General features: G+C 45.3%; 1 protein-coding gene and 1 long non-coding RNA gene across 13 annotated transcripts in view; one reads left to right on the top strand and one right to left on the bottom strand.

The window, feature by feature from the left end:
* The window catches only part of LOC135225167 (mucolipin-3-like), a 150,484-nt gene that overhangs the window by 73,933 nt on the left and 49,272 nt on the right, over positions 1-27,279 (bottom strand). For all 12 annotated transcript variants that reach the window (XM_064264416.1, XM_064264413.1, XM_064264414.1 and 9 more), the window contains exons 2-4: positions 12,207-12,405; positions 11,520-11,619; positions 10,649-10,840 (exon numbers count right to left, since the gene is read on the bottom strand). In XM_064264416.1, coding sequence (XP_064120486.1) covers positions 10,649-10,840; positions 11,520-11,619; positions 12,207-12,394 — 480 coding nt within the window. In that variant the 5' untranslated portion in view covers positions 12,395-12,405. The remainder of the gene's footprint in view (positions 1-10,648; positions 10,841-11,519; positions 11,620-12,206; positions 12,406-27,279) is intronic.
* Positions 1-27,279, top strand: part of LOC135225169 (uncharacterized) — a 134,464-nt gene that overhangs the window by 65,239 nt on the left and 41,946 nt on the right. The gene's annotated exons all lie outside the window — the stretch shown is intronic.

The raw sequence follows: 27,279 nt of genomic DNA, 5'->3' as shown, positions 1-27,279 counted from the left end.
GATATATACATGAGCGTTCACTCGCCAGGAGGCTCAAATCACTCTTCTGGCAAGATGAATGAGCCTCCTTAATAATGTATACATGATGTATCATGATGCGGTCACTCGCAGGAGGCTCAAATCACTCTTCTGGGCAAGATGAACTGAGCCTCCTTAATAATGTATAAATGATATATACATGAGCGTTCTCGCAGGAGGCTCAAATCACTCTCTCGGCAAGATGAATGAGCCTCCTTAAATGTCCCTTAGGAAAAGAGCCAGTGCATTCTTCTAAAAGGGAAAATGTGGTCTCTTTACTCTCTCATCCTCTCGTGACGAGAGAGAGGACGTGAAGCGTCCTCTTCTCTAAAGCTTCTTTAGGGGGCGCGAGTCCTTCCGAGAAATCCAACCCTGTGTGGGGAGGACGCCTCGGAGGACGAGAAGCAATCTTTCAAGATTCGCGCACGTGCACGATCTTTAGCAGCCTGGGAAGAGTCAACAGGTTCTGCCGAAGGGACGCCAGATCGGTGGGTGGGGAGCCCCCGTAACCCTCTTGCGGCTTTCGACATGCCCTCTCCCTGAGTCCTGGGAGTCCGACAGAGGTCCAGGCTAGAGGCATTATGGGGCCGATCTGACGCCCCCTCCACAAAAAAACACAAGGGGCACTACACTTCAACACTGGTTGGAGAGCGAGCACTTTAGTCTAAGATTACTTGATGTAATCCTTTAGCAGACCATTATTTCTAGGCTCGTAAGCCATACCACAGGGTTAGGCAAAATAAAATCTACAGTAGGTTAGAAGGTTCATTATTTCTAACTTCTGTTTACTGTGGAGGAAAACTCCTGATTCCTAACCACGAACTCTAAAATGCGTAATTGAATCCTCCTTCTTCCGTAATCAGTCACACAATTACACTAATTACCTGTTTATGCAAAGAAAACCATGTAAACCCGTCTATATAACTAAGCGAGTGTCTTAACCGAAAGTTACGGTAGCCTCCCACCTTACCATGCAGACAACAAAGTCTGAAACTAGGCTAACTAGCTTCAGACATCAAATGCAATGAAAAATTTACGATAGCGTATGCCTAGCCACAAATCCAAGTTATAATCGAAAGAATAATTAGGATACTTAAGTGGCTAATGAAGTTTCAAAATCCTAGGCGGAGGTCTGTAAACAGTTTGTTTACCGACCGGCGACAGAAAAAAATATGAATAGAAAATGGGAATAGTTCCTGATATCCGCCTCCCGAGCGGCGGGAATGGGTACTACCACCTGGCCGCCCACTGCGTGTGCCAGCGATTTTTAAATTCTGTCGGACTTCAGAAAATACAGCTATATATATATCTGTCAGGTAAGTTTCATGAACAAAAGTCAAAATAACACGAAAAATAGGCACAAATACAACGAACTAAACAACGACGTGTTAACGATGCAGCACCAACAAACAGACTGAACGCCATTTATCGGTCGCCTATACAACTATCACATCGTAAAATCGTATCTCAAATATTTCGTTGTATATCGAGAGAGAGAGAGAGAGAGAGAGAGAGGAGACGTCTTGGCAACAATGGTGAACAGATAGGACAGAGAAGTGTTCGTTTCATTAAACAGCCTCTGACTCATGCCAGGAAATGTTTTGTTGATACATAATATATAAGCCTATTTAAAGATACGTTTACTTTAACTTAGTCTATATGATACGTAAATAGTAATCAACTGTTCTTGTAGCCCTCAAATTTGGCAAAAATCACTCCAGGTTGTACATAAAACTTCAAGAATGTAGTGTCACCAGAGGATTACAAATAGTTTTTACCTTCAAGAACCAGCATTTTTTTATGAAAATAACTCCAGGTTGTACATAAAACTACAGGAAACAACATGTAGTGTAACCAAAGGATTACAAGTAAGGTTCTTATATCTTTTTTATTAGTTTAAGACATATTTCCAAACGTCGTTCCAGCTTACGACGATTTTCGGGTTACGACGCGTCTCAAGAACGGAACCCCCGTCGTAACCCGGGGACTGCCTTACTGTTTTGTTTGTCTCATCTCCAATCACAAACCCCTAACGATAAGATAATGCACAATAACTATCATATATAAATATCATTCATGACTGAAATGTTCTAAACAGTTACTTACCACCAAAATTATAATAAATCGTGCTGATAAGAGATTCAGTTAATGGTGCCTCTGTTAGGGATGGTATAGTGCCATAACTCTATTATCAACACTTTATGGTGCCATAACTCAATTATCGGCATCTTATGGCACTGATAACCAAAACTCGGCCCGTTATGGCACCATAAATATGATATTGTTAAACTACAATAAAGTTTTGTACATACTTACCTGGCAGATATATACTTAGTCTATAGTCTCCGACGTTCCCGACAGAATTTCAAATCTCGCGGCACACGCGGACAGGGTAGGTCAGGTGGTCTACCCTTACCCGCCGCTGGGTGGCGGATGTACGAACCACTCCCGTAAGCTTGTCAGATTTTTCTCTTCCACCTGTCTCCTGAGGGGAGGCTGGGTGGGCCATTAATCGTATATATCTGCCAGGTAAGTATGTACAAAACTTTATTGTAGTTTAACAATATCATTTTTGTACATGAACTTCCCTGACAGATATATACTTAGCTGATTGGCACCCTTGGTGGAGGGTAAGAGACAGCTCAATAATACAGGTAAGACGGGAAACAACTAATGTTGTAGGATATAAAAACCTTGGTTCTCACCTTTTCAGGATGAAGACTTCATAAATACTATCTTTGAGTCTGCATTGCCTGGAGAGCTACAGCTAGGACGTGACCTGATGCTGAAAGACTCTCGGATCTACCACTGGGATATGTGATCCCCTATTGTGGTAGAATCCAAGTCGGATGCTGTTAGAGCGGGAACCTTGTCTCCGCTTAACGAACAATGATCCTTACCACGACCTACGGCAAGGAGCCAAAACCCACCAGACCACCTAACCAAAATACAAAGGGTTAATATTACGACAACAAGAGGTGCCTCCTGCAACCTCTTTCAGACAACCAAAAAACAACAATATAAAATATAGGGTAACATATAAAGAATTTACACAGGATAAGTTTCAGCTCCCTGCCCCAGCACCGAATCCGCCGATACGAAAGGACCCAAGGCGAAGCATTTATCATATGTGATTTTTTACATCACGTAGGTAGTGGTTTGCGAAAACCGATTGGCATCTCCAAAAAGTCGCCTCCATCAAGTCCGCACAGACATATTTTTTCTGAATGCAAGCGAAGTTGCGATGGCTCAACATCGTGAGCTTTCACTTTCAGTAGTTTAAAATGTTCTTCCTTACAAGCAACATGTGCCTCTGTAATAAGGCTTCTCAGAAAAAAGGAAAGAGCATTCTTCGACATGGGCCGAGTGGGGTCCTTTACAGAGCACCAAAGCACATCTTGATTCGCCTTAAGTTGTTCCTTCCTCTTAAGGAAATACTTCATAATTCTCATAGGGCAAAGAGTTCTTTCAGGCTCTTCCCCTACTAGAAAAGATAAACTACGAACTTCAAAGCTCCTGGGCCAAGGCCGTGATGGGTTTTCATTCTTTGCAAGGAAATTTGGAAGAAACGAACACACCATAGAATCTTCCTTAAACCCTACATTGCCCTCAATAGCTTGGAGCTCACTCACTCTCTTAGCTGTAGCAAGGGCCAAAAGGAAGATAGCCTTCTTCGTCAGATCCTTGAAAGAGGCTAAGTAGGAGGTTCGAATCTAGACGATCCAAGGAATTGTAGAACTACGTCTAGATTCCAGTTTGGTACCACATGAGGACGCTTAATGGTTTCAAATGATCTAATAAGATCATGCAAGTCCTTATCATCGGATATCTTTAAGCCTCTATGCCGAAATACCGCCGCCAACATACTGCGGTATCCCTTAATAGTTGACACAACCAGATGACATTCTTCTTTGAGGAAAATAAGGAAATCCGCAATTTGGGTCACAGAGGTACTGGAAGAGGAAATGTTCTTCATCTTGCACCAACGTCTGAAGGACAGCCCACTGTTTGAACTGGTATACACGCAAGGTGGAAAGGTCTCCTCGCTCTTGCGATGTTTGCTTTAGCAGCTGATTGCTGAAAGCCTTTCGCTCTGACCAAACTTTGGACAGTCTGAAGCCAGTCAGACTGAGAGCGAGGATTGATTTTTTTGTGGTACCAATGTCGAAGTGGGGTTGTCTGAGTAGATCGCTCCTTAGCGGGAGCGATCTGGAAGGTACCACCAACCATTCCAGTACCTCTGTGAACCATTCTTGGGCCGGCCAAAAGGGAGCGATTAAGGTCATTCTCGTTGAATCGGACTCTACGAACTTCTTGATGGTTAGCCCCAGGATCTTGAAGGGGGGAAAAGCGTAGACGTCGAGTCCGTTCCAGTCCAGAAGAAGAGCATCTATTGCTAATGCCTCTGGATCCGATATCGGAGAGCAGTAAGGATCCAGCCTCTTGTTCTTTGACGTGGCAAAGAGGTCTAGTGTGGCCTGCCCCATAACTTCCACTTCCACAGGCTTCTGGCATACATCCAGACGAAGTGGTCCACTCTGTGGGAAGGACCTGATCTTTCCTGCTGAGGAGATCTGTCTTAATTACAGCCTTTCTCCCTGCACGAACCTGGTGAGAAGCTTGATTCCTCTTTCTTCTGCCCACAGAAGAAGGTCTCTTGCTGTCTCGTACAGGGAGAAGGAATGCGTCCCCCCCTGTTTCCTGATATATGCCAGAGCTGTAGTGTTGTCCGCGTTGACCTGCACTACCGATCTTCTGACTTTGGGCTCGAAAGCCTTCAGAGCCAACCACACAGCCATCAACTCCTTTCTGTTGATGTGCCAGGCTACCTGGTCCCCCACCCAGGTACCTGACACTTCGCTGGTTCCCAGAGTTGCACCCCACCCCGTGTCCGACGCGTCGGAGAACAACACCAGGTTGGGGGTCTGTGATTGAAGAGACAGTCCTTCGCAAAGAGGTTGGGATCTGTCCACCATAAGAGATGTTTCTTGATGTCCTGGGATAACGACAGGGAGAACGTCAAATCCTGAGAACGACGACTCCAATTCCGATGAAGAAAGAATTGGAGCGGTCTCAGGTGCAACCTTCCTAGGGAAACGAATTGCTCCAGCGAGGTAGAGCGTCCCCAGCAGACTCATCCACCTCCCTCCCATCTGTGCATACTTCTTTCCCTAAGAAGGTTGTTACTCTCTCGAATCCTCGGGCTATCCTTTCCTGCGAGGGAAAAGCCCGAAAACTCAGAGAGTTCATCTGTATCCCGAGATACACACACTCTTGCTCGGGAATTAGTGACGACTTCTTGAAATTGACGAGAAGTCCCAAAGCCTTCGTCAATTCTAAAGTTACTTGTAAGTCCTTCAAACAACGATCTTCTGAATTGGCCCTTATTAGCCAATCGTCGAGGTACATGGATATCCTCACCCCTTTCAAATGAAGCCATTGAGCCACATTCCAAAATCCCAAATCCCCGTGAACACTTAGGGGCCGTCGAGAGGCCCGAAACACAGAGCCCTGAAACTGAAAAATTTTCCCCCCCATCATGAATCTGAGAAAACTTCCTCGAGGAGGATGATCGTTACGTGGAAAGTAAAGCGTCCTGTAAATCCAAGGAAACATCCAGTCCCCTGGACGAAGTGCTGCCAGCACTGATGAAGGCGTTTCCATCGTGAACTTCTTCTTTTCTACGAAGAAGTTCAGGGCGCTTACTCCAACACCGGTCTCCATCCCCCTGAGGACTTCGGAACTAGGAAAAGGCGGTTGTAGAAGCCCGATGAATGATGGTCTGTCACTCAGTTCGATAGCCCCCTTCTCCAGCATCTGGATATACTGCTAGATGGAGAGCTTGATTCATGATGGGGTCTCAGTACCTGGCCGTCAGTTCCCTTGGGATGGTCGTCAAGGGAGGTCTTTCGACGAAAGGGATGAGGTACCCTCTCCTCAAAATAGAAAAGGGTCCAAGGATCCGCCCCTTTTTGGGCCCAGACTTCTGCAAACTCTAAGAGTCTGGCGCCCACCGTTGTTTGAAGGACTTGCAAGTTATTTGGGGGCTTTAACAGAACTTGGCGAAAGTCTTACCCCTTCTTGAAGGTCTACGACCTCTAAACGTAGAGGTTCTTGATGAAGACGCCCCTCGAAAGGGTTCTCGAACACTTGCTTTTTCCTTCTTAGCCTTGGTAGGGAAGGAAGGGCGATTTGGTTTTCTTGCCGACTGTTGCCAAAAGGTCCTGGGTGGCTTTGGCCGACAGTGATCTTGAAATGTCCTGCACTCGATGTTTTAGGGAACAACTGAGCAGACAGAGGAGCAAACAGCAAAGAAGACCTCTGGGCATGGGAGACAAAGACTTCGTTAAGAAGGAACAATACAAACCGACCTCTTCTTCACGATCCCGTCCCCATACAGGGAGGCGATTTCACGTCGCTCCGTCTCTTACCGACTTGTCCATACAAGACACACACATAAGATCTTCTGGCGAAATTGACTCTGGCACTTCAATTTTCTTGGCTAGGACTCCCAACGACCAATCAAGGAAGTTAAATACTTCTAGCACTCTAAACATGCCTTTGAGCATGTGATCCAATTCATTCATTGCCCAAGTCGTCTTAGCCGAGTTAAGGCAGTTCTCCTTGTCGAATCTACCAGCGCCGAAAAAATACCCGAATCAGCCGAAGACGGTAGACCCAATCCTAAGGACTCTCCTGTTTCATACCAGAAACCAGCGCGTCCTGATAACTTCGAAGGAGAAAAAGCGAACATCGTTTTCCCCGCTTCTTCTTTGGAAGCCATCCAGGAACCAAAACTCCTCAGTGCCTTCTTCATAGAAAAAGAGTTGGCTTCATCCTCACACAAGAAGAACTCTTCGCTGTCTCGCCGTTGAAAAAAGTGAGTGAGGAGAAGGAGAGCCGTAGGAGAAAGGGAATCCCCAAAAACTTGCAAAAGTAGCTCTGTAAGCTTCTTGTAAGAAGACAGCAGCAGAAGTGTTCGGTTCCTCATCCGAACCTTCTAGGACGTCTTGTCGAGGCGAGCGCGGAAGATCCTTAGGTGACGAATGGATCCTAGTAGGAGATTTGAGCGAGAGGTTGGAGAACGCCCTCTCTTAGAAGAGTTCACATCCCACTGGATGAATGAAGAAGATCTGGGATGCCTACGATTGAGACTCCCTCTTCGAGGTAGACTGAATCTCAGCCGAAGGAAGGAGGTAGGGCTCCTACTCCGAGAAATCCTCGGAAATATCCACAGGGCGCTTACGAGGAGGCGAGCGCCTACTATACTCTTTGCGCCTATCCCGAGGCGAGCGGCTGCCAGGAGAAGAGCGCCTATCGAGAGCAGAGCGCTTGCGCGGCTCTCCATACCTGTCCAGTTGCGTACGATCAACGGAAGTTCGACTGGAAGGCGAAATGCGCCTACTAGGAGAAGGCTGCTTGCGAGACTCTTGACGTCTAACAAGAGGGTAACATTCAGGAGAAGGGCGCTTCAAAGCTAACGAGCGCCTACTTGGAGAAGGGCGCTTCCGAGATTCCTGTTGTCTACCAAGAGACAAACGGTCAGGAGAAGTGCGCCTAGAAGCGGGAGAGCGCCTACACGGAGAAGGGCGCTTGAAAGACTCTTGTTGTCTGCCCTGAGGAGAATAATCAGGAGTATGACGCCTTAAAAGAGAAGCGGCCTACTAGGAGATCGATGTGCAGTAGGCTCTTGGCGCCTACCTTGCGGGGAGCGGCTAACAGCAGGCCGTCTATCATGCACACGACTCCTACCAGACTCCTTGATGCCTGTCAGGAGAGAAGTCACGATCCGACACTCGAGGAGAGTGACATCTGGACGAAGAACGCCTACTTGCATAAGGACGCCTTCTAGAATCTTGAGGCTGCTGAGGAGAAGTCTCACGCGAGGGAGTTGAAGAAATAGCGTGATGAGCAGGTGCAGTGCGCTTACGGAAGCGGGAATCCAATCTGGAGAAAAAACTTCTTTCTCCATAAGAGCGTCCTACCGATGTTTGGCGCCTTGAAGTCGAAAGAGAGCCAGGCGAGCGAGCTCACGCGAGCCCCTACCTTCATACGAAACCTCCCCATATGAAGGAGAAGCCTAAAACGAGGGAGAACGATCCTCTAAGAGCGGCGCCTAGATCTCTTGATCGAAGAGAAACGTCCTTCTTCCTACGTGATCTAACTGCTAGAGAGTCTGCTAGCGCCGTGATCTGAGCTTGAAGTCCCGCGAGTACTATCGTAGGCGAATTTGTTGTTCTTCCTCGGAAGCAGGCGCCGAGCGCGGACGCGCGAGAAGAAGAACGCTCACAGGATTTCTTGGGTTTCTTCGCCTCCACCGACGATTCTTCCGGGAAAACCTCCGGACTAGAAGCCAAAGGACTGCAGGGAGCCTTCCAAGCCCTCTTCAACGGGCGCGACGCATCCGGGGAGTTCCAACCTCTCTTCGGAGGGAGACGACGAAGAGGAGAAGCATTGGCGTAGTAGCTCCTTCTTGTAGCGATCCGAGGCAGCCTGGGAGCGTACTTCAGGATCTGCCGAGCCGGGGACGCCTGACCGTGGGGGGTTCTCCCTAGCCCTCTTGCGGCTTTCGACTTTCCTACTCCACTGGAAACTGGGAGTCTGGAAGAGGTCTAGGCCTAGAGGCACTAAGGAGCCGGTCAGGACGCACCCTCCACAACACTGGGGACACTGCACTGATCACTAACACTCTCCATTCCTTCCAACTGACGAATCTTCTGATCCATAGAAACGAATCGTGGCTCTCAGAGCTGCCGCCTCCGAAGGCGAATCTTCGGCTTCGGTGCGGGAGCAGGGGCTGCAACTTGGGAAGAAGGTTCTAATTCTACGTTAGCATTAGGATCCACATCCAACTCACTCATTCTAGATCTACTAGAACTTCTAGAGGAAGCCTTACGCACTCTATCACGTTCCAACTTCCTAACATAAGAAGAGAGAGCCTTATATTCTTCTTCATTCAATCCCTTACATTCACTACAAGGGTTAGCAAAAGAACATTCATTCCCCCTGCATTTCATGCAAACCAGTGTGGGGGTGGCTACCGAAGCTTTTCGGCAACCTCACCTTACATCCTTCATTCACGCAAACCCTAAACAAAACCGAAGTTTTAACTACCGAATCTAGGTCAGACATCGTTAAAGAAAATCAAACTCAAAATCAAACCGGTCCACAATCAGCGTATGCCAAGCCAAACAAAGCGAATACGTCACCAAAAGAAGTCCAAATTAACTCCAGGCAAGCGAGAATCGAAAAACTATCGAGAGGAACCGACAACAGTTGTTATCGTTCCCGCGACAGAGAAAAATCTGACAAGCTTACGGGAGTGGTTCGTACATCCGCCACCCAGCGGCGGGTAAGGTAGACCACCTGACCTACCTGTCGCGTGTGCCGCGAGATTTGAAATTCTGTCGGGAACGTCGGAGACTATAGCTAAGTATATATCTGTCAGGGAAGTTCATGTACAAAACAACGATTTTATGGCACAAAACGAGATCGCCATTAACCAGGGACTGCCAGATGAAAATTAATATTATGTTATCCCAAATGTTATTTCTACCGCAATCATACTATAGTACCATTAAAGTTTCTGAAAGGTTGTTGTAGGCGTAACCATAGCTCAATGTTTACATTTTGTCAGCTGGCCTCGCATAGATAAAAGCATATTTCATTGATATGGAATTATTCCTCAAATAAGCTATTTATTATGACGATATGCCAATAATATATGTTAAGGGTAAAAATGTTTTTATTATGGTTACATTTCATTGCCATTCAAAAGTTAAGTGTATCTTATTTTAAGCAGATCACTGAGCTGATTAACAGATCTACTAGGGCTGGCCCAAAGTACGTATTATATTTTTTTAAGTGGCTAGGAACCAATTAGTTACATAGCAACAGGTCCTACAGCTTATAGTGGGATCCAAACCACATTATATCAAGAAATGAATTTCAAATCACCAGAAACAAATTCTTCTGGGTTCCACATCAGCATCAGATGGCAGGCAAGTACGCAACCCACTCATCCAGTGAGGAACTAGAAATCAAAACCAACAATATGATAATGTACAATAATTATCATTTGTATGACTGAATAGTTCTAAACAGTCATTTACCACCAAAATATTGATGAAATTTTAATGAAAAATTAATATTATGTTAACCTACATGTTACAACTAGTGTAATTATGTAGACTACATAACATTAAAATTTTTGAAAGACTCCTGAGAGATAAAGGTTGCTGTAAGTGCAACCATAACTCAATGTTTAGATTTGTCAGCTGGTCTCACATACTGATATGGAATACTGATATGGAATTATTCCTTAAATAGGCTATTTATTATAGAGATACTATGCCAATACATAATATGAGAGGCAAAAATGGTTTTACTACCTTTATTATCAGTTTATTTCATAACGTGAATCTTTTCATGTACGTCAGTGGTTATCTCACTAAGGCTGAGGCTAGCCTACTGATAAACACTTAGAATTCAAGGTTTAATTTAGAATGGTGGTATAAGACAACAATCAATTTGTAAGGCTGAATTTTAGGATTTAAAGGCCACCTTATATACATGGAAATATATAGTAGTAACTCAATGCCATGTCAAGATACATCATGGCTAAACTTACCGTTCTTATTGCGTAATCTAAGTAATCAAAGAAATCAGATTTCTTATAAACTGCCAAAGGACCATCAGCCGGAGGATAAACCTGAACCTCTCTGCTTGTATCCCAGCCTTGGATGAAGAGATGCGAAAATGAGATCTTAGTGTCCCATAGGTAATTCACGTGGTTATATCGTTGCTGAGCAAAAAGACACAACTGCAATAAACAAAATGTAAGACATATATGAGCTTAGAGTTTGGAATGATAAAGTCACACATGAAAAATGCTACCTAGATAGTTACACCTTTCAGTGTCAAGTTCTACTATTGTTATCATAACAGCTTTTATCAGGACCCCAAAAAATCCAACCAATCCCGAAGTCCTTGGACTTACGACTCATGCGGTGCAATAATCAGTTTCTTGCATCCACATGTAAGGAGCATTAAGTTCTGTATAAATCATATATATACACTCGTACATCAAACCTAAACACTGCTTCAGGCAAGGGTCTCTCTCTCTCTCTCTCTCTCTCTCTCTCTCTCTCTCTCTCTCTCTCTCTCTCTCTCTCTCTCTCTCTCACATTTCCTTTAGATGTTAGGGTCAGGAGCATATTTATCATCATTGTTACCACGTAGTTTGACCAGACTACAGCAGTCACTCAAGACTGGCACAAAGGTTTTCAATGAAGACTGAAAATAAAAGCAACAAGTTAAGGAAGTTGGACAGCTACTTAGGGAGACCAAGGGAAATGGAATAAACAACAAAAGGCAAACAGCAGTGGAGCTGGGGTCAAAAGGATGCTGTATAAGGAGGTACATAAGAAGGGCAACATCCAAACATCACATTACTAGACTACCCAAACATGTCACCACTAAAGATGTATGAGGCAACACACCTGAGCTGTGATTACTACAATTTTGATAATCTGCAACATGAGCTTCCATGGGAAGCGACGTCTCGCATGCCATTTCTCCACTGGATTCATGAAGAAAAATCTGCAACATAAGCCACACAATTTCAGATTAAATTCTAGATAAAATTCATAATAATAAAATTATACTTCATCTACTATTTTCTGTGATGCATAACAGTTCCTAAGGAACTGAATACTTTGCCTGCTTGATATTTTTAAAGTTTGCACGGCATCTTAATATTCAAGAATTATCTTAAACATTTAACTCTGGCACCTCTGTGTTGCATAGGTTCCTCTGTATGAATGTCTATACAGTATACCTCATCTTCATATATGAGGAAATATTTTATGCCTGTTTTGGCCTATCAGTTACCATCACTACACCTGCCAGCAGTCAGCATTTTTTACAAGAGAGATTTTATTTCTACCTTGTGTATTCTTCAGTGATGGTATAGTTGTGCTTTATTGTGGCTTGAAGGAACCCATACAGTATTTGTAGCAAAGTAACGTAGTCATCTAAATATGCACAAGAGTGGAATCCTTTTTATCCTACCTTTACCCTTTGACATATCTCACACCATTATGATGAAAGGAGAATTACAAGCAATGGGTCTGTGTTGAATTTGGAGACATGAAATATCAACATGAATAATATTACTAAAGGCTTACTTCAATCTACGACGCATTCTGTTCGCAGTAATAGAATTAAGACGAGCTGTTGTTGGTTTAGGTGTGGAAGAGCCATCTGAATCGCTTTCTCCACTATCACCACTGGACATACCAACGTAAGCATTTCTGGTCTCCTCTGCCTGTGATACTTTGATTTGTGGTAGACCAGACTTGGATTCTTGTGCCATACGTTCCAGTTCTGGAAGAAATGAAAGACATTAGTATTTTTTACTTATTTTTGATAACGCATAACACAGTATCATGAAGATACTTTATACAGATCATTTAAAAAACTTAACTTTACACTATCACAATCTTCAGTATTAAGCAAATAGTATGATATACAACAAGACCAGATATGAAACAGGAATACCAAAAATAACTGACAAATTACTGAAATACACCTTGAAATTACTAAAATAGCCAATAAACCTTTGAGTCTTATTTGTCCAAATGTTTTTGGATACCAATATTATATAGTATAAGTAATTTTGAAATAAACATTTGTTTTTACTTCTTTTCCTTATAGGTACTATTTGTATTAATTTCGGAAACATGCACTTGGATAATTTGGGGACAGATACATACATGGAATCAGATATTTGCACTGATGCTTCAGCACCAAATCTCAACAGCCACTGTAATAAATTAAATTTCCCAAGATATTTTTACATCAAGAGTTTTCTCCCCTTGTCTATCTGAAGCTAAAATCTAATATTGACCAAAAGTAACCTAAAATTTTTAGTGTTCTACAAAAATAGAGAGCACAGCATACACTGTATTTCTCTAAATTATACAGGGACTGTATTTCAGTAACTTGTACTACCAGGTTTCTTCAAAGGTTTGGTATAGAGATCGTAGGAAGAGGTAATACAGCACCAACCCAAAATTATGCCTATGCTACAGAAAATAATGCAAGAATCCCATATCCTATACAGTACATACTTTGATTCCGAATACTGAACTGTATTAGTAAAATTATGCAAATCCATCCAAATAACATTTCACCTGAAAGCTGCAGTCAGTCATGAATAGCTAACCATTCACAAAAACACTTACTTTGCTAACAAAGTCTAGTTCGGTAACACTTTATTTCAGTTGGGAATACATACTTGCTGATGTTTTGTGGGGCAATGTCACTCAAGTTAATGTGTGTTGTATGTAACATGTAACTTTTTTAACAGCAAAAATTAAACCACAACTATTGTTTAATTTCCAGTTCAGGAATACCTTAAAGCCAAAGGGTGAGTCATAATTATTCAGTGCCAATTACATACTGTATTATTATTATCATCAATATCATTCAGATGAACCCTACCAATGGAACAAGCCCACAAAGGGCATTCTCTAATATTCTAGTTTTAAAATAAAAATGAGAAAGTTCATTGCAAAAAAATTACAAAAGATAAAAGGAAATACAGAAAGAAGAGATCAGTTATTATAAAAAACAAAAACTGAAAAATAAACAGATAAAAATGAATAAGTAAATTATCAAAATATGATATTGTTATGATACAATAAAGTTTGTTCATACTTACCTGGCAGATATATATATAGCTGTATTTTCTGAAGTCCGACAGAATTTTAAAAACTTCCGACACACGCAGTGGGTCGGCCAGGTGGTTAGTACCCATTCCCGCCGCTGGGAGGCGGGTATCAGGAACATTCCCATTTTCTATCATAATTTTTATTTCCACTGTCCCCTGAGGGGAGGGGGTGGGTACTTGATTATATATATCTGCCAGGTAAGTATGAACAAAAACTTGATGTATCATAACAATATCATTTTTGTTCATGAAACTTACCTGTCAGATATATATATAGCTGAATCCCACCTTTGGAGGTGGGAAGGGACAGAATAGAAGGATTTTGGGAAACAAATGCATGCAGATGATTTACATCTTGGTTCCACCTGTTAGCATAGCTGGCTTCGTGGTTACTGCCACGTAAGTCTGCTTGTGCTACTAGAGTTTGCCAGCAGGTAGAGACCTATATAGCTGGTGCACTCCAGATGATCTGTCAAACAGGGGCGAGACCACGACGTGACTAGACCATATTGACCATACCATGAGGGCTAAGAAGTAAAATAAATATATTATATATAAATATAATATCACCACCTGACCAACCTAGCCAAAGTTAAGGTGTGTTAACTAAGGCTTAAGAGTTAAGAAGTCGCCGTTGTCGGCGACTCAACAACTAAATTAAGAGCTCTTCCTAACCATTTTTCTACAGGATAGGATGAGTGGTACTTCTTGCCCCCAAGATTGTGTCTGCAGACACGTATGGCCCTAGCGAGCAGCAGATCTCATATGCCATCTTCACATCTCGCAGGGAGTGTGAAGTGAACACAGAGTTGCTTCGCTAAAACATGGTACTCCAGGATGTTGCTGAGTGCCATGCTCCCTGTTGAAATGCTTCCGAGGCCGCGCCCCTCACCTCGTGAGCATTCAGATAAAAAGATTTCAAATCTTTGTGCAAACACAATGAAAGGAGCATTTTTGAAAGAACTCCTTAACACTAAAGCCAGGCTGTTCTTCGATATGGGCAAGTCTGGTCTTTTTCGGAACACTGCAGATTGCCCGAATGACTTCGCTTTCTTGAGTTTTATGTAGATAAAACTTGAGAGACCCGACAGGGCACAGACGCTCTCTGGCTCCTGCCCACTAACTTGTTGCCATCCTTGCTTCCAAGCTCCTGGCCCAAGGACAAAACGGGTTACCATTCTTAGGCCACAACGAAGGGTTAGAGAGCACACCGCCTTGTGTTCTCTAAAGCCAAAATTTCTTTGACGATGGCTTAAAATCTCACTAACCCTCTTTGTCGTATCTAGGGTGGTTAGAAGAAGGCTTCCTGATCACATGCAAGAAGTTAACAGGTAGGAGAGGTTCGAATGCTTTGACAATCAAGAACTTCGGACTACGTCTAATTTCCATATTGGAAACTTCGTCTGGACCGCACGTCATCCGTCTGTACTAAAGTCAGGTGACCGGACGCAGTTCCGACCAGTTGACCAGTCAGACGAATCAAGGACAGCAAGGCTGTACCCTGAAGACCATAAGGCACTATTCTTCGCTGAAGGATGAGTGTCTGGACTGCCTGGGCGATTCAAATCTAAGCAAACCGGGGGTTGGGGGTGTCTCAACGCAACCCAACGTCGTCAGCGAATCAACTACTGACTCGAGCTTCTGGTGCCAGGAGAAAGGAGCGAGGAGCAAAAAGGCGATTCAGAGTCCCGAAGGAAGAATGCCTGACAGTCCAACCTGGTCTCATGTTACAAACACGATCATCGGGGGTGTATAACGCAACCGACTTCGTCAACAAGAAACTCAGGGCTACTATATGTCGCCTGATCTCGCACGAGTGTCTGACTCCGAGAAAACAGGTGAGACAAAAAGTAGATGATGAGCAAGGTTCGAGATTCCACAGAACTCAAAGATCGTGAAGGGCTTTGTTGTTTGACAGACGCAAATCTCTGAGCCCAAAGGCCGTCAACAACATATTTGCGTATCTTTAATAGTTGTGACTGCCAGCTTATCCCATTTCTTCAGACGGAAATGGAAGACGGTAATCTTATTCTGTCAACATCTCGATAGCCTGAACGTAGTCAGACTCATGAGCGGAGATGTATATAGGTAGTTATAGGTACCTTTCGAGTTAGAGTAGACCGACTCTCGGAAAAAAGGGTCCTTGGAAAGTGAACTAGGAAGTATGTGACCTCTGTGAATCCAGGATCCTGAAGGCCGGAACATGGGGCGATCAGCGTCATTGTGCTGCGCCCCTGTGACGTCATAAATCCTCTTATTACATTTTCCTAAGCGATTGAAAAAATGGGGAAAAGAGACTAAATATCCATCCCCCTCACCCCGGTCAATATCATAGGATGGCGTTTAATGGTACCCACCGATCCCGGATCGAGGAATAAGGGAGCAGAAAAGAAGAAGCCTCTTCGTCCTCAACATATCGAAGAGAAGAATGAAAGGGCGTCCCTAAAGTCTCCACAACTCTCAACTTACTTCTAAAGAAAGATTCCACTCGGAAGTCAATAGTTGCTGCCGTCGATCTAGACGATTCGTACGGACTTTTGCAATCCTGTAACGAACCTCTAGAGGATCGTTACATTCTACGCCTGTTGTTATAATAGGCTTTCTCGTAAACTCGAACAGGGACCGAGAGAAGATACTTCTTAAGATATGAGAGAGCTGTGAATATCAGAGTTGATCTGGACCACTGGTTCCCAAAACTCGTTACAAGGACTGGAGGGACTACCGAATCGCTTTTACTTCTTTCAGATTAAGATCCAAGACATCTGAAACCCTATCCAGATGTCCGGCACCTTCTTTCTATCACCTCAGGTGATAAACGCACTGAGAGATGTTCAGAATCATTCCTAGATCTTGAATAATATTTCAGTTTTCCCTTTCCCGTAGGAAAAAACTGTGGTCTGAATTGCAGTCTATTCGGGGAAACAAACTTCTTCAGGAAGGAAATGGTCCCCAGCAAGCTCATCCATTCCCTCCCGAGTATGCTTACTTCCCTAATAAGGCTGCGCTTGCCTAAGCAGGAGAGCATATAAAAGTGCAATGTTTGCGGTAGACTCTTAGTTCTATACCGTGCGGTAACGAGCACCGAAAGGATTAAGAGATAACTCTGTTGAAAATAGTAAGTCAAAACGAATGCAACGTTTATTCATTCACGTAAGAAATCCCCTCAATCTTAGGCTAAAGTCCCGTGATTGTAGGGCAGAGATACAGTTTAGTCAGTCAATCCCGCAGGAGAGACGTAACCGCCAGCACAGAGATACGGTTAGTCAGTCATCCCGCAGGAGAGAGAGACGTAACCTACCGCGCATGACAGCGCCCGATCTGTTTACTGGCTCGGTTGGACTGGAGGACAGACACAGCGTGACAGCAGCAGCCAGCAGCTTACGAACGTCGTCTCTTAACTTTATGTCTGGGTTGCCAGCTACCCTATTCTACGAAGAAAAAGGTCCGTTATTTTGAGCCAGAAAGACCTCAAGCTGGTATATTTAAGCGAAACAGAAAACGCTAAATATATAGATGCGTTTGTGTCGTCAGAACACTACCATACAACGTAAAAGATAAATCGGAAACTCCTGGAAGGCTGCAGGGAGTAACGATTAAATGTCCATTAAAATAGACAATAGACCTCTCGGTTGCCATCCGAAGAGGGTAACTACAGCAAGCGTATATGACTTGAACCAACCAGAAGTAAAATAACGCAAGGCAAAATATGAAATTGATATCACAATAAGTTTGTTCATACTTACCTGGCAGACATATATATGCTGAATTCGGAAATACAGCTACATACATATCTGACAGGCAAGTTTCAAGAACAAAACTTAAGAGAATCGAGCATCAGCTCAAGCTTCTTATGTTACTGGACATAAGCGTTCATTGACGTAGTCTACAAGTCTATTTCTTGTACGAGTCTGCGAATGACGAATGAGAGCTCTTCCGAATCTTGTCAATAAGAGCTTATTCGCTTACGCAATATCAAGTTAATGAGATGTTTGTCAATGAGAACTAACCCATTTACGGGACAAAGAGATATTTTGTCAATGAGGGGATACCCACTTACTTGACAAAACGAAAGTATATTGTCAATGGGGGAAAGTCACTGAATTGACAAAACGTAATCCAGGGAGTCAAGCATTTAAGTTTTTCCGATTCCCGTCTCAAACGAGGAAGGGGCAAGATCCTGTTAAGAGGACTGGGCTTACGGCAGGTAGAACGACGGATGTTCAATTCGGCAGCGTAGTCACCCGACTAGAAACTAACAAAATCTATCATCTGAAAAACCCTTTCAGATGGGCTAAAAAGCTTGCAAAATTATCCTGGGAAGAGGAAGAAACTCTCCAACCAGCTTCCTCTCCCGTATCACAACTAATGCCTGCTAAAGCTTTTAAAATTTATTGGCAGTATGGCAAAGGAGTCCTGTCTTGCGCTTTCCTGTAAGAGCGTCCTTTTGATGAGTGCCTTTGCAAGAATCCACTGAACGTTTGCCGAGAGTCCTGACGTGCAGGACATCGGCCTTACATAACCCGTAACTGCCTTATCGCAAAGTCTTGACTGCGGTAGTGGCAACTTAAATTTATTAGGCAGAATGGCAAAGGTTGCGGTAGAGCAAACGAGATCTTCCCTTGAGCTTTCCTTAACTCCATCCACTATGCGAAAAGCAATATTAATTGACAGAGACCTCTTGAATTCACGAAACCCGATGTCTTGCTGGGTTTCGAAGAAGAAGTGTCTGTTCACTTTAAATCCTCCAAGCACTGCCTACTTCACATTCTTTGCAGGTGAGGTAGAAGGTATCACCGGAGGTAGAGATAAACATTCTTTAGGCCCATATCTGAAACAAGAGCTTGAAGAGTTTCAACAGAAACGTTCAGCCAGGCGACACACCTGGCGTGCGCTGGTGCACGCTCGGCGTCCACTGGAGCGCTCGGCGTCTACGGCGCGCACTTGGAGTCCAATGGCGCGCACTTGGGTGCACCCGCCCCCGCGCGCGCCTGGAGTCCATCGAGCGTCCCGGGCGTCCGCTCTCAAAAGCTTCCTGCTACTATGACTTCTCTTACGTATTTCTCGGTGGAAAGACGGACACGAGTTCAGGCGACGTTCGCCTTCTTACTTCTCACTGAAACGCATAACGAGAGAGAGAGAGAGGACGTGAAGCGTCCTCTTCTATAAAGCTTCTATTTTAGATAGCGCGAGTCCCTTCCGAAAGCTCCAAACCCCTGCATGGGGTGACCGCTTCGGAGGACGAGAAGCAGCTTTCAGATTCTGCACAGCGCACGCACTTTGGCAGTCTGGGGTTATTTTCATCGAAAACTGCCGAAGCACGCCCGATCGTGGGGGTTCCTTGTAACCCTCCTTAGGCTTTCGACATGCTCCCTCCCCGGGTCCTGGGAGTCAAGCAGAGGTCCCGGCCTAGAGGTGAAACGAGGCCGATCTGACGCACCCTCCACTACACAAGGGGTATCACTGCACTTCTGCACTTCACTTTTACTCTCTAAAGCAAGCACTTTCGATTCTAAGATACGAATCGAAAGAGTATCAGCGAAAGGGCAATTCCTCTACAGACACTGCTTATGGGCCCGAAGGCAACACTGCAGGGTTAGGAGTTAACAATTACAGAAGTAGCACTTCACAGCAATGAAGGAGAGCGAGCACCTCTCGTAGACATATTCATAGCCCGTAGGCCATACTACAGGGTTAGGCAAAATAAAATAAAGTCTACAGGAAGGTTAGCAGGTTTCACATACCCTGAACTTTTGTTACTGATTAATTGCGTACATACGAATCATACGGTCTTCCTTACGGAATTAGACACGTTTATTGATTAATTGCGTACTACGATCATACGTCTTCCTTACGGAATAGACAAAGTCTCACACTCCTTACATGACAAATCTCAACAAAGAAGCAAGATAACCCAAACCCCTCGTACATACCAAGTGCGGATCTACCGAAGCTTTCGGTAGCCACACCCTATCTTTGCAGACAACCCCGTCTGAAACTAGCCTAACTAGATTCAGATATTTTATGCAAAAATGAATCAAATTCAAATCAATTTAAGATAGCGTATGCCTAGCCACAAATCCCACAAATCCAAGTAAAGAAATCAAAAGACAATTAGGATACTTAACGGCAATGAAGTTTCCAAAATCCTAAGACGGAGGTACTGAAAACAGGTGTTTTCAGCACCAGCGACAGAAAAATTATGAATAGAAAATGGGAATGGTTCCTGATACCCGCCTCCCAGCGGCGGGAATGGGTACTAACCACCTGGCCGACCACTGCGTGTGTCGGAAGTTTTTAAAATTCTGTCGGACTTCAGAAAATACAGCTATATATATATCTGACAGGTAAGTTTCATGAACAAAACATATAGTACATATCTGCTTGAACTTTTGAGCTTTCTAATAAAAATGCAAAAGTTTATACTTGGCTTGGCAATGATACAGGTGTTTCTGCTCTTGCATCATAGCAGCTGTAATGCTACTCTAAAGAGTCATGTGTATTTATGATTTAATTTTAGATAATTTTTAGATGCTAATTATTTATATATACGGCAGCCCCTCTACTTATCAGATATCGCAGGGATCTCACCTTCTGGTGATTAGCAAAGACCTATAGAATGCCTCACACTTGAATGATTACTGTATTGAATGTATGAGATTATACCATCCTGTTCATATATCTTTTTCTATATTTTGAAAGAATTTTCTCCACTTGTCAGGGTTTCTTATATTTTTCATGTACACATTCAATTCTGCGGAAGCTTGCATTGCCAAATAATTATAATTCAAACAGGTTTCAAATGAATACTACAAGCGCACAAATTTAAAAATGATATTGTAATGATACAATTAAGTTTGTTCATACTTACCTGGCAGATATATATATAGCTGTATTTTCCGAAGTCCGACAGAAATTAAAAAACTTACGACACACGTAGTGGGAGTCAGGTGGTTAGTACCCATTCCCGCCGCTGGGAGGCGGGTATCAGGAATCATTCCCATTTTCTATTCATAATTTTTATTTCCACTGTCTCCTGAGGGGAGGTGGGTGGGTACTTAATTATATATATCTGCCAGGTAAGTATGAACAAACTTAATTGTATCATTACAATATCATTTTGTTCATGAAACTTACCTGTCAGATATATATATAGCTGAATCCCACCTTTGGTGGTGGGAGTAGACAGAATAGAAGATTTTAGGAAACATATATATGCAGATAAATGATATCTTGATTCCTTACCTGTTAGCATAGCTGACTTCGTGGTTACTGCCGCGTAAGTCTGCTTGTGCTATTAGAGTTGCCAGCGAGGTAGAGACCTATATAGCTGGTGCACTCAAGATGATCTGTCAACGGGGGCGTGACCACGATGTGACTAGACCATTGACCATACAATGAGGGCAACGAAGTAAAAAACCACCTGGCCTAGTCTACCAAAGGTATACCACTAAACTAGACTAAAGAAGGGAGATCCGCCTCGGGCGGTCAACCCCCACAACCAAAAAACACACACAATTAAAAGCTCATCTAACCACTAAAGGAAGGATGAGTGCTACCTCCTGCCCCCAAAACAGTGTCTGCAGCGACGTATGGTCCAAGCGACGAGCAATGTTCATATGTCGCTTTCACCTCCCGCAGGTAGTGTGAAGCGAACACCGAGTTGCTCCGCCAATATGTGGCCACTAAAATGTCACTGAGTGCCATATTTCTGTGAAAGGCTATCGAGGTCGAAATAGCCCTCACCTCGTGGGCATTCACTTTCAAAAGCTTCATGTCACTATCACTACATGTGGAATGAGCTTCCTTAATGTGTCTCTCAAGAAGAAAGAAAGCGCGTTCTTTGACATGGGAAGATCGGGCTTCTTAACCGAGCACCACAAGTTGCCGAAGGTCCTCTACAGTCCTTCGTTCTGTCTAAATAGAATTTTGAGAGCCCTGACAGGGCACAGGACTCTCTCTGGCTCATTACCCACGATCTCTGTCAAACCCTTGATTTCAAATGTCTTGGGCCAAGGGTTGGACGGGTTTTTCGTTCTTTGCTAAGAACATAGGGCTTAAAGAACAAACCGCATCAGAGTTCTTAAACCCAACATGCTTGCTTATAGCCTGGATCTCACTAACTCTCTCGCCGTCGCCAGAGCAGTTAGAAAAAGTGTCTTCCTTGAAAGTTTCTAAGCGAAGCTAAGTTGAGAGGTTCAAAATTACTGGACATCAAAAACTTTAGAACAATGTCTAAATTCCAAGAAGGGACTCTTGGTTGAGGTACCTTCGAAGTCTCGAAAGACTTAAGAAGATCATGAAGGTCTCTGTTGTTGGCTAAGTCCAGTCCTCTATGCCTAAAGACTACAGAAAGCACACTTCTGTAGCCTTTTATCGTAGGCACCGCTAAGCGAACTTCATTTCTCAAGTAGAGAAGGAAGTCTGCGATCTGGCTCACAGAGGTAGAGGTGGAGAAATGTCTTTCTTCCTGCACCAGCTCCGGAAAACAGCCCACTTGGATTGGTATACGGCAATAGAAGAAGGTCTTCTTGCCGTTGCGATTGCTTTCGCCACTGGTCTTGAAAAACCCCTCGCTCTGGCCAACTTCTGGATAGTCTGAACGCAGTCAGACTCAGAGCGGGGAGGTTTTTGTGATACCTCTCGAGTTGGGGCTGTTTGAGTAGATCTATCCTTGGAGGCAGAGTCCTCGGAAAGTCTACAAGAAAGGACATGACCTCTGTGAACCAGTCAGTCGCTGGCCAGAAGGGGGCGATGAGAGTCATCCTCGTTCCCTCTGATGCCGCGAATTTTCTTATTACTTCCCCTAGGATCTTGAACGGCGGGGGAAAGGCATATACGTCTAGTCCCGTCCAGTCCCAAGAAGGGCGTCTACTGCTACTGCTCCTGGGTCTAGAACTGGTTGAGCAGTACAGCGGAGTCTCGTTGTCCTGGAAGTTGCGAAGATGTCTACGAGAGGACATCCCCATAACTTCCAACAACCTCTGGCATATTTCCTGATGAAGGGTCCACTCCGTCGGCAGAAGTTGACCTTGTCGACTGAGCAGATCTGCACGGACGTTTTCTACCCCTGATATGAATCTCGTCAGTATAGAGACGTCGTGTGCCTTCGCCCATAACAGGATCTCCTTTGCAAGGAAGAACAGGGATCGAGAGTGGGTTCCTCCCTGTTTCTTGAAGTATGCCAGGGCTGTGGTGTTGTCCGAGTTGATCTGCACCACATTGCCGGAGACTTCGTTCTGAAAGAACTGGAGCGCCAGATGAAACTGCTGCCAGCGCCTTGAGGTTTATGTGCCAGGACACCTGTTTTCCCCTCTCCAGGTGCCTGACACCTCCTTCCCCCCCAGTGTTCCCCCCACCCCGTGGAAGACGCCGTCGGAAAACAACACTAGGTCGGGGTTCTGAAGCTTGAGGAAAGACCCTCTGCGAGCTTCAAAGGGTCGGTCCACCATCTTAGGTGTTCCTTTACCTCTTCTGATAACACCAGAATCGAATCCAAAGTGTTTTGGTGCTTCCAATTGTCAGCAAGGAAGAATTGAAGAGGTCTGAGGTGCAACCTCCCTAGGGAAACAAACTTCTCCAGTGAGGAAATGGTCCCCAGCAGACTCATCCATTCCCTCACCGAGCATGATTCCTTCCCCAGAAAGGTTGACACTTTGCTTAGGCAATCTAGTTGTCGCCCCTGGGACGGAAAAGCGAAAAGCCCGAGCACGAGTCCATCTGAATCCCCAGATAGACTAAAGACTGAGAAGGGGTCAGATGTGACTTTTTCGAGGTTCACCAGAAGCCCCAGGGACTTCGTTAACGACAAAGTCGTGTGAAGGTCCTCCAGACACCGGTCTTTCGAGGAGGCTCGTACGAGCCAGTCGTCCAGGTAGAGAGAGATCCTGACATTGGAAAGATGAAGCCACCTCGCAATGTTCTTCATCAGTAGGGTGAATACCATGGAGCAGTGCTGAGTCCAAAGCAGAGAGCCCTGAATTGAAACACTTTTCCTTTCAGGACAAACCGCAGGTATTTCCTGGACTGGGGGTGGATGGGGACGTGGAAAATACGCGTCCTGGAGATCTAGTGAAGCCATCCAATCCCCCGGTCTCAAGGCTCCCATTACTGACTGAGGTGTCTCCATCTTGAACCTCTGCTTGATGACAAAGAGGTTCAGGTTGCTGACATCGAGTACCGGTCGCCATTCCCATTCCCCCCGACTGCTTTGGCACCAGGAACAGTCTGTTGTAAAATCTGGGGGAATTCAGTCGGAGACTTGTTCTACGGCGTGTTTCACGATCATCTGATCTAACAGATCGTAAAGCACTTGTTGCTTTTCTCCCCGATAGGAAGGAGACATGTCCCTGGGTGTCGTAGACAGCGTGGTTCCAGGAACGGGATCCGTAACCCTTCTTTAAGATGTCCCACGGACCATTTGTCCGCACCTCTCTCTTCCCAGGCTTGCGCAAAAAAGCTGAAGCCTGGCTCCAACCGGTGACTGAAGGACTTCTGCTTCACTTCTTGTTCTTGGCCAGCGCCGTGGCTCTGCCTCTGGAAGTGCCTCTTCCTCGAGGGGCTGGTCTCGAGGGAAGAACTACCTCGAAAGGGCTTCGATTTCTTGAGAATCGAAACTCCCGAGGACGAAGGAAACCGCAGGTCTCCTGAAGATTGTGCGAGGAGATCTTGCGTTGGCCTTCTCCTGTAGACTGGTCGCAATGTCTTTTACCATAGCCTGGGGGAAGAGATGATCCGAAAAAGGAGCGAAGAGCAAGTCTGCTTTCTGTGACGGAGAAACAGATTTCGCTGTAAAAATTGCAAAACAGGGATCTCTTCTTCAAGAGCCCTGTGCAAAAGTGAGCTGTAAGCTCCTCCGAACCATCTCTGACGGCCTTGTCCATGCACGACATAACGCTGGACAGCTCCCCCAGACTAATCGAGTCGGAACTCCTAGACTTGGCATCCATAACTCCCCAAACACCAATCTAGAAAGTTGAAGACCTCTAACGTCCGAAAGAGGCCTTTAAGGTGGTAGTCCATTTCCGTAGTAGACCATGAAACTTTCGAAGAGGACAGGTGAGACCTCCTCGAGGCATCCACAATGCTGGCGAAGTCTCCTTGGGCTGACGAGGGAAGTCTAATACCTACGTCTTCTCCCGTCTCATACCAATGCCAGCCTTCCCACTAAGTCTCGAAGGTGCAGGGCAAAAGAAGTCTTTCCCTGAGACTTCCTTTTTCTCCATCCAGTCATGGACCTTACGAAGAGCCCTCTTAGTTGAAAGGGACTTCTTCATCCTGACGAATGCCGAGACCTTGTTGATCTTGGACGAAGAAATTTGTTGAAGAAGGAGGAGAGCGAGGAGCTTCCGGGTGAAACGTCTCTCCAAACTCTGATTGAAGAAGGCGGGTCAAAACCTGGTAGTCGGAAGAGACTGCCGCCAAAGGTTTCTCATCATCCCCTTCAACCGAAGCGTCACTAACCTCTGCTTCCGACACAGGTGAAGTTGGAGGCAAATAGGCTGGACCAAGACTATCTGGTCTAAGTTTCCACGAGGCGCGTTGCTGTGAAGTGGAAGGTAAAGCTGACTCATTAATAGAAACTCCGGTCGTATCTCTAAGACCCGGAGCAACTTGCAAAGTCTCATCACAAACAGGTGGGAGGCGACGAAACTCCACATCTTCGTCCACCCGAGCGTCCGCTGGCGCACACCTGGCGTCCACTGGCGCACACCTGGCGTCCACTGGCGCATACCTGGCGTCCACTGGCGCACGCCTGGCTGCAACTAGCGCGGGATTGGCGTCCACTCGCGCGCTGCTGGCGTCCGCTGGCGCACGCTTGGCGTCCACTGGCGTGCGAATGACATTTACTAAGGCGCGCTTAACATCTCGTGCGCGCTCTGCTTCCGCTGGTGACTCTTAGATGCCACTGGCGTTCGCTTGGCTTCCGACCGAGCGTCAGGAACGTGAACTTGCACCGAAGCGTTCACGCAAGTATCGAGTTCTCGCACCGCAAGCTTACGAGCGGGTAATACCGCTTCATGCGCCGAGCGAGCAAAATCCTCTTCACGTCCTCCAGAGAGCCGCTGGGGAGTCGTACGAACTCTAGCAGGCGAAGAAAGTGGAGAGATAGACGAGCGAGGAGAAGGAGAGGGAGACCTTCTAGATCTCTTCACAGGCAGACGGTCATCCTTTCTCCTGGGACGTGGTTGCGTCCCTTTCTTAGCAGAGCATCAGCAAGCTGTTGCTGCAAAGAGCGCAGGATCTTCTCAGTAGGAGAGGATTTCCTTGTCAGTGACGGGCTGATCCTGTGAGAAGGCGAGGGGCGAGGGGACGCCTTCTTCCTTCTCCCAGAAACTGCCGTAGCACGCGCTCGAGAGCGACTGGGGCGCTCAACAAAGTCATCATCCGATGACTCCTTACGCTTCTCTGTGGCGGGAAGGCTGCGAACACACTCTCAGGTGATGATCGCTCTCGAGAGCCAAAACTGGACGTGAAGCGTCACGATCACCAACGCTCCTCCTTTTCAGCGGGCGTGAAATAGAATGAGAGCTCCACCCCTTGTGCGGGGAGGAAGCCTCTGAAGAAGAGAAACACTCTTTCAGGAGGCGTGCACGCGCACGCTCCTTGGCAGTCTGTGTAACGTCAACAGATACTGCCGAAGGCACGTCAGATCGGTGGGCGTTCCCCGTAACCCTCCTGCGGCTTTCGACATGCCCTCTCCCTGAAACCTGGGAGTCCGGCAGCGGTCTAGGCCTAGAGGCGAAATGGGGCCGATCTGACGCACCTCCACCAACGAAGGAGCACTGTCACTGCACTTTGCACCTTCACCTTTTGCCTTCTAAGGTTTCGAGCACTTTTAGATTTATTCTAAATTACGAATCGACTCTAAGATAAGCGTAAGGGTATTACCCTCTACAGACACTGTTTCAGGGCCCGAAGGCAACACTACAGGGTTAGGAGTAGTGATTAAAGGAGGGTTAGTAGGAGAAACATGAACTTCCTGCCGTTTACCTGAAACGCTCCTGGAGGAAGACCTCCTTAACCTATCCCGTTCAAGCTTACGCAGATAGGACTCATACGCTCTCCATCCAGAATCAGAAAGACACTCACATTCCTTGCAAGCGACTTTCATACATGCAATCATGCTCTCTGCAACTCTTACACAAAGTATGAGGTCTACTGATGCTTTCAGTAGCCTACCTCGACAATCACTCTTGGTACAAAAACCTGGCGCTAGCCGAACTAGAACCAGACATCTTATTTAAAGAGAAATCAAGCCAAAAATCAATCAAATCCACAATTAACGTGTGCCTAGCCACCGATCCAAAAAGTCAAGATACCAAAAAATCAAAAGGGGTACTTATAGTAGCCAAGTTTCCTAAATTCAAGACGGAGGTGCTGAAAACTGTGTTTACAACACCGGCGACAGAAAATTATGAATAGAAAATGGGAATGATTCCTGATACCCGCCTCCCAGCGCGGGAATGGGTACTAACCACTGACTCCCACTACGTGTGTCGTAAGTTTTTTTAATTTCTGTCGGACTT

The sequence above is a fragment of the Macrobrachium nipponense genome, chromosome 13, assembly GCF_015104395.2.
Source record: "Macrobrachium nipponense isolate FS-2020 chromosome 13, ASM1510439v2, whole genome shotgun sequence".
In the NCBI taxonomy this organism is placed as follows: domain Eukaryota; kingdom Metazoa; phylum Arthropoda; class Malacostraca; order Decapoda; family Palaemonidae; genus Macrobrachium; species Macrobrachium nipponense.
Note: the sequence above shows the minus strand (reverse complement) of the source record. Positions and strands in the feature narration are given on the sequence as shown.